Source organism: Schistocerca serialis, chromosome 4, assembly GCF_023864345.2.
Source record: "Schistocerca serialis cubense isolate TAMUIC-IGC-003099 chromosome 4, iqSchSeri2.2, whole genome shotgun sequence".
NCBI classification, from domain to species: domain Eukaryota; kingdom Metazoa; phylum Arthropoda; class Insecta; order Orthoptera; family Acrididae; genus Schistocerca; species Schistocerca serialis.
In genome coordinates this window covers 482,483,750-482,497,146 of record NC_064641.1, presented here as the reverse complement: position 1 = coordinate 482,497,146, position 13,397 = coordinate 482,483,750, and the positions used below count along the sequence as shown (strand labels likewise).

Sequence of the window (13,397 nt, the reverse complement as noted above, 5' to 3'; positions counted from 1 at the left end):
GTTGCCAATGTTCCCAGATAGACAAATTCAGTAACAAATTCCATTTGCGACTGGTAAATTTCTAAAATTGTATTTAGTTTTGGTCGTGTTATTCACATGTTTTTGGTTTTATTGATTTTCATTTCCACTTCCACTCCCGCTGCTGCTGTCGCTGCCACCAGTGCCCTGTGTGTCTTTTTAGCAGCCAGTTCTGTTCTTGCAAAAGTTCTGTTCTTGCAATAATATCCACATCATCTGCACAGGCCAGAACCTACACCATCCTATTTTATATTGTGCCTATAATGTTGACTTGAGCAGTCCTTATTACATTCTTTACTGCATATATGAAAGTGAAACCGCTTGCCTTAGTTCACTGTTAGCTTCAAAACTTTGTGTTAAATTTCCTCATGTGGTGTCTTCTGTCATCGTCCAGCACCGTGACATGCGCAGGTGTTTGCAAGTACAGTGCCGTGAAACTTTCCTGCTGAACGCCAGAGACACAATACACAAGCGAAATTTGTTCCTCAATTAACTCTTTGATTGTCGATTGCTGTTCCACGTCCTACTCCTTGACAAAAGAAACATGAATCCAAGTGTTAGATACAGAATAATTTACTATACTGAACTTTTCTCACACTTTCGCATGAGTTACTGATTGCAGTGTATTATTGTCTGTTCTGCCCGCAGGGCTTTGTTAATAAATTGTTACATCAAGCTGAGCCAAACCTACTTTCCTTATTTAGCCTACAAGCACACTCAGATCCATCGATCACAGTCATTCAAACCGGTACCGACAAGGTGGTGACCCCGACGTGATCTCCTGCATGCACACTGAATTTACGAGAAGTCCTTGCAAGAAATTGAGATGGCGAATCCACCAGAGCCAACAAATACTTCTGTGGCGCGTCTAGCGGTGTGGCTACCACTCTTCCAGCCACAAAATCCATCCCTGTGGTTTGCGCAAGTTGAAGCAAATTTTTTCTATGCAGGTATCACAGTCAACGCCACAAAATTCTTGCTAGTGGTTAGCCAACTAGATCATCAGTACGCCGCTGAGGTTCAAGGCATCATAATTAGCCCGCTGGGAACGAACAGCTACGACCTACTGAAAGCAGAACTAATTCGGCGCGTGTCCACTTTTCATGAAGAATGAATCCAGCAGGTGCTTACCAAAGAGGACATAGGCGACAAAAAACAGTCACAGTACCTACGTCACCTGCGGAGTAAAGTAGACGCAGGTACAGCCCCGGACAGCTTACTGCACATGATCTGGAGCAGCCGGTTACCACCTCCAGTGAAAACAATCGTGGTGTCGCAGACTGATGCGTTTTTAGATGCAGTGACTGAATTAGCTGATATGATCCAAGAAGCAATGATGCCATCAATATTTAGCTCCGCCACCACAGCGTGCGTCTGTGCGGTGACAACTGTTTCACGTGCATATTATGATGTTCTCGTCAACAAAGTGGACTTGTTATCACAGAAAATCAGCGAGCTGTTACATTGTCATGACACAAGCAACACGAGCTGTCATCGATTCTGTCGCCGCTCAGACAGCCGATCGACAGCCTTGTCTACGATAGGGACAGAACAAACAGTCTGTTGGTACCACTGCAGGTTGGGCGAGCAAGCACGTAAGTGTACGACACCCTGCGCCTATCCAAACGGCAGTGGCGATCAGAAGTGAGCGCCTCCTCCGTTTGCTGTCCGACAGCCAGGCACCTGTTTGCGAGTGACCGACGTTCCACCTGGAAGTACTTAGTACGCACAGGTTCCAATTTGGCAATATTTCCTCAAACTGTGCTGTATCAGGAGTAACCGTCTTCGGCCATTTCCCTCGCAGCTGCTAATAACTCCCGGATTATAGCGTATGGCACTATGCGCTTGGAACTCGACCTCAGGTTGCGGTGCACTTTTGCGTGCGACTTTACTGTCACAGATGTTGCCGAACCAATCATCGAAGCTGACTAACTCGCCCACTACAACCTGCTGCCTGGCATGAGGAACTCTCGCCTGGTCGACAACACCACTGGCTTAACAACTTCCAGATTCTATTGAGACGCGGTAATTGATAGCGAGTACGTGGAGCTGCTGCGAGGATTTCCAGCCATGACACGACCATCCGGGGCACTTAAGGAGGTCCCTACCTCTTGTAGGCAGCGACGTTTAGCCCTAGATTGCCTCAAAATAGCGAAGGCAGAATTTGACTGCATGTTGCGCGATGGTGTAATCCAGCCTTCCAACAGCCCTTGGTCCTCACCATTACAGCCGGTGCCAAGGAAGGAAGGTGCACGGAGGCCGTGCAGCGATTATAGAGCCCTGAACATCTGGACAATACGCAATCATTATCCCGTAGCCTTGTTGCACGATTACAATTATGCATTGAGTGGTTCAGTAGTGTTCACTGTATTTGACTATGCAAAGGCCTACACACAGATACCTGTAGCCGAATGTGACATTCCAAAGACAGCCATCATCACTCCTTTTGGTTTATTCGAGAGCATGTTCATGACTTTTGGACTGAGGAATGCCGCACAGACATGACAGTGCTTCACAGATTCCATGCTACAGGGTTTACTTTTTGCGTTTGCATACCTGGTCGACATTTTGGTTTTTCCGTCGTCGCCTGAGGTACATCGCCAGCGATTGGAACACAAGGGAATCATGCTCAATACCTCAAAATGTGTCTTTGGCCAGCCTGAAGTAGACTTTCTTGGACATAGAATTTCTGCAGCCGGATCACTACCACTACCTGAGATGGTGGAAGCCACTTCAAGCATTCCGAGGCCCACCTGATTTATAAATCTTTCTCCCAGCATAATATCTCTCTGAACACCGATTGAAACATTGTTTATGATTCTGTGGTACTTTTCTTTACAATCTGTACCTAAATGGTCAGTATAATGTAACTTTTGACCATCATGATGAAATAAACTGCTAAATATTGATTATACAGTTACAACATTGGAGGCTGTAGAGTCGAAAAACAAACTGTCAACAGCTACGTCCTTCAACTCTTACACAAGGAATTACCATGGAAAATAATACAAAGTTAGTCCTCAACAACTCTAGGCCCCCCTCCACCAGTACTATTTGACAGAAAATCAACGTTAAAGTTTTCACGAACAATAAGTCTCCACTTAATTACACATAATCTTTTTGAAACTTTATATGCTTGATGAAATTTTGGATACTTTTTCCTGATGGCCTATAAACTGTCACTACTACAAGATTATGGGTTTAATGATCCAGTATTGCAGCAAAATTAAAATTACTGTTGAACATAATATTCACGAACCTGAAGTGCCTGGCATTCTACTCCTCCTCTTTACTGCTTCTAAAGTACAATGATATTAGCTATATCCATCAGGAGCAATACAGCCAATTTTGGCGATTTCCAAGCAATGTCTGATATGCGCACCAGAATCTTGAAATTCAATCTACCCTTTCATTTTTCTGATGGACATGAAATGTTCATTAGTTTATTACTGAGCCTTTTGATATTTTTATGGAATACTCTGCGGGCATTTCCTTTAACATCCATTGTCACACTACATCTGATTACCTCTTAACCGAATAAGAACCAACACTGTAGCACATGCAGTTTTTCTGTAAAAGTGGAATAAAACTTCTCAAAGGTGCAACTTCGGCACACAAAAGCAGACTGTTCCCTGTGTAATTCAATGATGTACTCCAAGAGCTTTCCCAGGCAATACAACAGAGTTCCTTGCAGTGATGGGTGTATCAACAGGTTACGTTCACAGCCTGGATACTAATTTGCAATTTGAGACAACTGTAAATATTTTGTGATTTTCATAGGCTACAGAAACAAGGAAAACATGAAGCATTCACATTCAAGCTATGCAGTGCATTATGCAGCTGAGTGAAGGACACTAATGTGTGAACATTTCCCTGCTTTTGATGATTTTTCAGTTTAACATTAACACACGCCACTGAACACTTTATGCAGCACTTATACCACTCACAGACTGAAATGATCTTCACATTAGTATGAGAAGCACTCTCAGCAAAATGGTTGATGTCCTCAGTTATAAAGTCCAAACTGTTGGCTGCAAAACCTATTATCATCACATGAGCTTTTCCAAGACCTTCTTCCAAAAGAGCCCAAAACACAGGTGATATTGCTGGGGCTCTGCACTTGTCTTAAAAATATTAGTTACCTGCTAATCACTTCCCAAAGAGTGGTGTACCCATTTTACATTCTCCTCATGACTACAATCTGACAATAAGAACTTCTTGGTCATCCTAAACTTTTTTCCAAAACAATGCCTCCACCTTATGCCGTGTATCATCTCCTGAACTCCTTGAGTAATGTAAATGCTTTAGTCAAGTCTCAAATGCATTGAAACTATTGGGGACAGCTAAATGAATCTCCTGGATCTTTTTAACTGATTTAGAAGGCTTCTGATCTAACTAACATTATACACGTAAACTGCAGTTTGCAAAACTGCTGATTTTTCTTAGGCTACTGCTGCATCAGCACAAAGTTTCAAGATAAAATGCTCTCTTTCCAGTATTATATAGCAATAGTGACAATTACTGTATCCCCAGAAATGACCAGTTCAATTCCCCACCTGAGTTTTATTACGATACATCACACAGAAATAACACTGACATTACTCATAGTGACTGCCATAGCTGATGATTCAGTGGCAATTTCCACACTTGTCCACTTCATTAGCAGAGTTTTACTTAAGAGGCGCAGTTTACAAACTTTGTTCAATGAAAGATCATGCACATGTAGATGGGACAATGGTAATGTTTGCAGATGACACCTCACTCATAGCAAAAAGTGATTGTTTAATTCGAATCCAGAACCTCTGTAAATCTAAGGAAGGCTAATAAATATTTCAGTGAAACAACATTTTAAATACAAATGACAATGTAAATACAAATGTAAGTGCATGGAAAAAATTAATTCTATATTTAAATAGTTAATTCAGTTCCGAACGAAGCTGGGAAGCACACATTCTTGTTACAGTTGATAAACACTTGACATTGAAGGGCCATATTAGCAAAGTACGGTCAATATATTTTTAACAATTAAATACATAAGACAGTAAATACTGACACTGTTTATGTACAATAGTCAAGTTTACCCATACTAACAATGCATCAATATTGGAAAATGTGGCCCACTTGCCCTCACTATATGTATTTCCAACAGTTACACACTAAAAAACAAATTAGATACACTCATTATTACAACAGACGAAATACAGATGATTGTCCCCTATGTATGAAGCAGCTTTAATTTACTTAAAAAAAGTACACAGTGCATGTAATTTTTCTTTTATTGACTGGTTCATCTCCTACTGTTGCTGTTCCAGGTAAATTGGACACACACAGTGTTCCAGAAGGGAAACTGCTAAAGAGTATCATTGTGAAGTGAGTGAATTGGTGTAGGCGTTCACATGCGATTTAATCATTACCTTGCTTAAAGGATATGTCCAAGATATCTTGCAATATTATGAGATGGAAAGTTGCTACTCGCCTTACAGCAGAGATGCTTAAGTTTTCGCCTAATGGTCTTTGTCAACAATAGACACACACACACACACTTGCAGACACAACTCACACACACAACTGCAGTCTCAGACAACTGAAACCACACTACCCGTGTGTGTGTGTGTGTGTGTGTGTGTGTGTGTGTGTGTGTGTGTGTGTTGGCTGAAAGCTTTAAGTGTGAAACACTTTCTGCTGTGCCTATATGCGACTCAGTATCTCTGCAATATTGTGAATAGCACCTTTCCTTCCCATAATGTATTTATTGAGGGCAATTTGACTACATCCATCCAATGGAGAATGTCTACTGTTGAACACACAAATATTACATCCAGAAGTAAATTACATTATTCTTTAACAAATAGTAGTGCAGTAGTTGTCTTTTAACTGGCGCAGATGTATATACATATATTCTTTGGCAGTTTGACAATGACACAGAAAGTCAATGGAAAGTAATATAAATAGGATTTTGTGTAAAGCCATTTACTACTTGAGTGGTACTAACATCCAAAAAATGAGCACAACTATGATCAAAAACTACAGACTTAATGGCAGCAAAGCAAACCTAGTTATAGATTACTAGTCTACAATTTGAAGTTTGTGTTATCAAAACAACCAGGTGTTTTTAATACCATTACAGACACTGGTTTATTCTGAATAAGAAACATTAAGAAACTGTCACAGGGCAACAGGAATACTCCATAACTAAGAAACAAAGTTCACTGCTAACACAGATACTTAAATTAGGAAGGGAATAACACCATTTATTGCAAATAATTCATTGCACTGAAGATATATCATTAAATTGAGGTTCAAGATGGCGTCACGTGTGGAAGTAATAATAAATCGTTCTCCAGAAATTGACTTAAAAGTATTAGTTAGCTGTTTATATTGTAGCGAAATTGTTCGTAAAGGTGTCAGACTTTGTTCTGTGAGACAAATTTGGTGTCATACGAAATGTATTGCAGAAGTAAATTTGGAAAACTCGGACTGTAATTGCGGCGTAGTGACTTGTAACGGACGCCGAGCCGCAACAGAAATGGTATATTCTGGTGTTGAAGGTTGTGTAGCGAGTGCATTGCAGCGTGATCTTGAACTTAGCAAAAAATACGCATCAGTGCTTCTCAACATGCTTAAGTATATCTCAAGCAGTTCTGATTGTAACGGCATACTAACAGAAACTAGCCGTGACTTTGAAATACCTAAAAAGTTCCGCTCCAAATCTGGTGAAACAGTGTACAAAGTACCGTTGCAGAATCGTTTTGATGCCTTGTATCCAGGCACAAACACGATAGGCCGCGAAACGTGTGAACTAAACAAACATTCACAAGAAAAGTGCATAAACACAATTTCTGAGTGCAATGAAACACAAGACTGTTACACAACTGTACAGACTGATGTAAACACAGTAGGCCTAGCGGAAGAAACGTGTGAAGTGAACAAATTCAAAATTGATAAATGCATTATCGGAAGAACGAAGACGAAAAAGTGTTATAAACGTACAAAAGTAACAGTTTACTCTGATAACCATGGACGAAATCTTGCAGAAATATTGCGTGCTGAACACAATGTGATAGCGTGTGGATATGTTAAACCAGGGGCTCCTATACAGGAAGTAGCTAAAAACATTGAGCAAGACAGATTACAAAACAAAAATCGGCGCATTGTACTGATTGCGGGCGCAAACGATGTGTATAGGAATGAACTGGCAACTGCAGTCCGCAACCTACAGAAAACTCTTCATGCTACCGAAAAGGACACAGTGATAGTAACAGGAATACCTCATAGGCATGATCTCATACCTAATTCTTGCGTAAATTTAGAAATTAAAAAAGCAAACAGGCAATTCCAAAAAATCTGTAAAGCCTACTCAAATGCCTATTTTCTCAGTGTGAATTTTCTTCAGAGATGCAGCTACACAAATCATGGAATGCACCTAAACAGAAGAGGCAAAAGACTGCTCAGTGAAAAAAAATCAGTGAAACTTTAGACAAACTCAACATGCAAGACGACTTTTTAACTGAAACTGTTATGCCACTGGACTTTCATGCAGAAAGCAATGATGACCAAAACACACATTCAAAGGAGGTTACAGCAGAATTAGCCGCCATCCCAGGCTATCCCAATAGCAAAAACGATGAAAACTCAACACTAGTAGAAGTAAGAGTAACATCAACAAAAATAGAGGCAGAAACACCAGCACAACTGCCACCAGTGTCACTAAAAGCAGCAGTACCAGAAACAGCAGACACAGCACCGTCAGCAGCAGCACAATCAACAGAAGCAGTACAGACAACAGGAGCAGCAGCAGTTCCAACATCAGCAGTGGCAGAAAAGTACACAACCTCACATGAAGCAACAAGCAGACGGAAGAGAGTGCCTCCCTCCCATCTGCAAGATTTTTTAGTCACAAGCATGATGAAAAAGAAACCTCCAAGATAAGTAACATTAAATCTCTAACAGTGCTTCACCAAAACATTCAGAGTATAAAAAGCAAAGTGCAACAGCTAGAAGTTGAGTTACAATCCTTAGAAAGTCCAGTTATCTGCATCACAGAGCACTGGTGCAAAGTCAATGAAATTCAATACATAAATTTGCCCTCATATGTACTAGCTTGTTCTTATTGCAGAAACTCAATGAAAGGTGGAGGATCATGTATTTTTGTTAAGAGTGGTATTTCATTTAAAGTCAGGAATGATATTATCCTACTAAGTGTAGACAAGCATTTTGAAGTGTCAGCAGTAGAGATACCAGCTGTAGATATGCCCAAAAAACTAATTGTACTATGTGTATACCGTTCTCCCAGTGGTGATTTAGAAACATTCTTTTCAAAACTTATGCAAAGCCTAGAACAAGTGTCATCCCTGAAAAGTAATATACTCTTGTGTGGTGACTTAAACATTAACACAGCTAAGGCAGATGAAACCAGTAACACTTTTCTGAATATTCTGAATAGTTTTGGCATGTCCTCTTTAGTTAATTGTGCAACAAGAATAACCAAACACTCAACATCTACCATTGACCATGTAGCTACAGATATAGGTGGGGAAAACTGTGTCATAACTGTCAAAAATCTTTGACTGTCAGATCATTTATGCCAAATCATAAAAGTAAAAGCTTCTGTAGAAAAACCAGTAAACCTCCACATGTTTAAAAGAGTCTACTCAGACGCAGCAATACAAAAATTTTGCTTACAATTAAGACATGAAAGATGGGAAGAAGTATATTCAGAAAATAATGTGAATCAGAAATTCTCCAAATTCATGTCGGAGTTTAAGATAATATTCGAAGAAGCCTTCCCCAAAGCACTAAGTTCTACTGGAACATCCACCAAAAATAAGTGGATTACCACAGGAATTAGAAAATCTGCCCAAACTTTTAAATACCTAAACTCTATAAAAAACAACAACAGTGATCCAGATTTTCTTCATTACTACAGAAACTACAAAAAAAATCTATAGGAAGGTGCTCAATGGTGAAAAAAAAGAGCCAATGATAGACTAATAAATCTAGCTAAAAATAAAAGTAAAGCTACATGGACTATAGTGAAACAAGAGACAGGAACAGCAACACAAAGGCAAATAAACACCCAAATCAGGAACAAAGAAAACCTAACAAGTACCCCAAAAGAGCTAGCAAACTTTGTTAATTCTTACTTTAGTAGTATAGCTACAAAGTTACAGGAAAATTTTTCAAAATCTCATAATCCACGAACACGGGAATATACATCAAATTCAATGGTATTGCTACCCACTACTGAGGAAGAAGTATGTAATGTGTTAAGGAAATTAAAGAGCAAAAATTCAGCAGGTTTAGATGAAATTCCAATGTCTGTGCTGAAAAAATGCATAATTAGTATCAAAGCCCCCCTAACCAATATCATAAATGAATCTTTCAAAGCCGGTTGTTTCCCTGATTATCTGAAACATGCAAAAATTTTACCTCTACACAAAAAAGATGATGTAGAAAACATTGAGAACTACAGGCCAATTGCCCTACTGTCATCATTTTCCAAAATAATAGAGTCCATAATGAAGAACAGACTTATGAGCTATCTAAACAAATACAACCTTCTTTCAAATGACCAATTTGGTTTCAGACCAGGCAGAGATACAGAAATGGCAATAGCACATTTCACTAAAGTGGTTCTAGAAGCACTGGATGAAGGCAACTATGTATGTGGCATATTCCTTGACCTGTCAAAGGCCTTTGATACAGTTGACCACCAGAATCTATTACTTAAGTTAGAAGCACTAGGAGTAAGAGGGGTAATCAACAAATGGTTCCATTCATACCTTAAAAATAGAGTACAGTGGGTAGAGATCTCGCATGTCTCCAGTAGATCAAAGTTCATAGAAAAACACCTGTCAGATCCACAGCATATTAATATTGGGGTCCCTCAGGGAAGTGTGCTGGGTCCGGTGTTGTTCTTGATTTATATAAATGACTTTCCACAATATATCCGACATGGAGAGAAGATATTGTTTGCCGATGACAGCAATATTACAATCACCAGTGAGACATCAGCACAAATGTTGGAAAATTGTAATGAATCACTGAAAGATGTCTACAAATGGTCTACAGAGAATAAAGTGACCTTAAATATTAAGAAAACAAATACCATACGCTTTAGAATAAACAGAAAAAACAGTCCCCTAAAGTTAAAGCTACATAACACCTCTGTAGACGAAGTGCCCACCACAAAATTCCTAGGGTTGCATATTGACAGCCAGCTTAGGTGGAGTGAACATGTTAAAAAACTCACAAAAAAGATATCTACAACGTGTTACGCACTTAGAGTTCTCTCCTCAGTATGCAGCGATGAATGTCTAAGAACTGTATATTTTAGCTATGTACATTCAGTCATAAGCTATGGGATAATTTTCTGGGGAAATAATGTACTCAACTTACAAACAGTTTTTAAAGTGCAGAAGAGAGCAGTGAGAATTATAACTAAAAGCAGTAAGTGGGCTCACTGCAGAGAACTATTCAAAATACTTGGTATTCTAACTGTTCCCTGTTTATTTATGTTCCACACTATAGTATATATAAAGAAAAATATAGTGAATTATAGTACAAACAGCATTTTACACAGCTATAGCACAAGAACAAGCCACTGCCTTCATCTAGATAGGAGAAACAAGCATAAGACCCAAAAAAGTTTCTTGTATCAGGGTGTAAAATTGTATAACAAGCTGCCACAGGAAATCAAAGAAATTAACAGCATGTACTGTTTCAGAAAAACTCTTAAACTGTATTTTCAGGAACACTGTTTTTACACAGTAAGTGAATATTTAAATGTTTGAATGTAATTTAAGTGACATAATGACATTGTATTGTATATTCTGTAAATGTATAACAAGCTGCACAGGACATCAAAGAAATTAACAACATGTACTGTTACAGAAAACCCTTAAACTATATTTTCAGGAACGCTGTTTCTAAACAATAAGTGAATATTTAACTGTTTGAATGTAATTTAAGTGATAAATGTCATTGTATTTGTATACTCTGTAAATGCATATAAAAGTGTCAATGTATCTGCAAAAATCACTGTATCCAAACTGACAACATCCATACATTGCAAAATGTCTACGGATGGCTAATCAAATATATATATAAATAAATAAATAAAAATAACACAGATAATGAAGGACTCAGCAAGTCATATACAGTAAAATCTACTTCAATTTTTAACTATGTTAGATACTGCATATGCCAACAACATAATACAATGATGAATATAAAAAGGAAACAGGCATTCTTTTTGCACTGACGATGGCGGTGGTGGAGGGGGAGGGGGGGGGGGAGAGACAGAGATAAAATATATTTTTTCTCTCTCTGTCAGTTATTGGACCACTACTACACAACTATTCATTGAAAAAGAATGCAGAATGTAATTTACTTCTGAATGTTAAAATGAAAAAAAATGGAAACTACCAGTAAACAAAACTTCCCTCTTCAACTAATGCAAAATATCAGAGATCGAGAAACATCTCGACGGTATTTTTGCCGTGCTATCACCCTTACATATTAGCCGACAAAGTTTAATTTTTGTTGGGTTAAAAAGAAATGGTCGTTACTATTAGACGTTCACCACAAAACTCCGCGCAGCAAAGTCACATGAAGAGAAAACTGTATTTATAATCGTAGTTTTACACCCAATTCAACAGGTTTCGTTGGAAAATTGGCTCATTTTAAAAACTCGTCTAATTCACATAATTCGAATATTACATAAACGCGTTAAGTACACTTATTAACGCCGAAGATATTCCACATTCCATTCGACCCCACCCCACAAAAAACACAGTATTCCATGGTACTACCAAAAATAACATGGCACTTGCTTCTTTTTGCAGTCACCCAATCACTATGCAACATCAATACTATGAAAATTGCGGAATTCAGACACCAATGGCTTAGAACCTACGAGTTTCCTTCAATTTTTGAAATTAAACATAGAAAACAACTAATTACTCTACACATACAACTAATATTTGCAGCTGACATTTACCTATAGTGGATATGAATGTTGTTGTGAAGGCATCGTCCGAAAACCTAAATAGGATGCACGTTTTCCCAACACCTGAGTCACCTATCAACAATAACTTAAATAACAGATCATAAGTTTTCTTCGCCATTTTACGTAGTTCTCTAAGGCCCACAGACGTCACTTCAAGATTTTCTTTCCTTTAAAGAGGAAGTGGTACAGCCTCCGATGTACGGTACTGCCAACGTGGCAAATTTATGTTATCAACAATTAGCATAAAGCGCCTTTATTGATTTTATTATAATTTACAAGCAGAAAATGCATGCAAGCCCAGTTTGATGCTGTTTTGAGAGCCATATTACCAAACCGACTAAAATGTTCTTTTTGGTAACTATCAATTTCTTAGTTGTTGGCCATTCTGATTACATATCTTTAACGTTGTTGTTACGGCTTTCGTGATATAGTTGTCTCAATAAAATTTGGGGAGAAATGTGTGACTGAGCTTCCGTATCGGTTGTGATAGGGGTCTGAGGGCAGTTTTCTCAGCAAGGTACATTCATCTGTTCGTGACAGAGAGTAGCTGAACGACAGAATCAGCTGTATCTTTCTAGAAGGAAAACATTGCACAACTATCGATTTACACAGGTAATCACTGTCGTGTGACTCGAGGCTGACGTTTCTAAGCCTTTTGGTGTTGCGTTGCGTCGCGTAGTTGATACTACCCAGCTAATTGAGGAAAGGTATAAATGAGTTAAATGAAAATTCTCTCTTCTATAGCAGATGCATAAAACGAATCAATTGATGTTTATATGAGTGAGAACTCTTGCTATTCGTTCAAGAAAGTGTCAAATTAAATTCTGAAGTATTGCAGTTGCCTCATTTCTCTCATTATTGGTGTTCGCAGCTTTACCGCAGGATGACAACTTGGCAGCAAAATCCACCAACAGGCTACTATCCTGGACAACAAGGTTCATTTTATATTCTAAATTAATTTGTGTTTTATGAGCAAAAATAAAAGAATGCTATGAAACATCATTGCTCTAAGTGGCTAAGTGTAGCTCTACCTTAAACTTTGTGCTATATTTGGTATACAGTATGTCACATAATATGGTGATAAGTCAGGGTTAATTATATTTTGCAAATAGGCACTATTGAAGATGATTCATAGTGCTGCTGGTTAAAATCTATTCTAATCCAGATAAATGTCATTAATTCTGTTACATTGTCGCATAGGTTAGAGAATTGGAGGGTGAGGGGAATTTAAATTTAGTTATTTATAACTTTCAAGTTACCACTGCCCTCATTTCATATTTCTGGCAACTGGTTAATGACTATTTCACTTGTTGACTATCGTGGAGTGCTCGAGCAGACAAATGCACTTGACATTGTAGAAATGTTGGCT

General features: G+C 38.5%; 2 protein-coding genes across 3 annotated transcripts in view; one reads left to right on the top strand and one right to left on the bottom strand.

The window, feature by feature from the left end:
• The window catches only part of LOC126475173 (ras-related protein Rab-10), a 32,839-nt gene extending 20,626 nt beyond the window's left edge, over positions 1-12,213 (bottom strand). Inside the window, exon 1 of the mRNA XM_050102803.1 lies at positions 12,020-12,213. Within this exon, the coding sequence (XP_049958760.1) occupies positions 12,020-12,146 (127 nt within the window). The 5' untranslated portion in view covers positions 12,147-12,213. The remainder of the gene's footprint in view (positions 1-12,019) is intronic.
• Positions 12,214-12,416: 203 nt separating this feature from the next.
• The window catches only part of LOC126475172 (protein lifeguard 1-like), a 38,016-nt gene continuing 37,035 nt past the window's right edge, over positions 12,417-13,397 (top strand). Inside the window, exons 1-2 of one of the 2 annotated variants that reach the window (XM_050102802.1) lie at positions 12,417-12,640; positions 12,900-12,963. In XM_050102802.1, the coding sequence (XP_049958759.1) occupies positions 12,912-12,963 (52 nt within the window). In that variant the 5' untranslated portion in view covers positions 12,417-12,640; positions 12,900-12,911. Of the gene's footprint in view, positions 12,736-12,899; positions 12,964-13,397 lie in introns of both variants that reach the window. The other variant, XM_050102801.1, reaches the window with a different exon arrangement.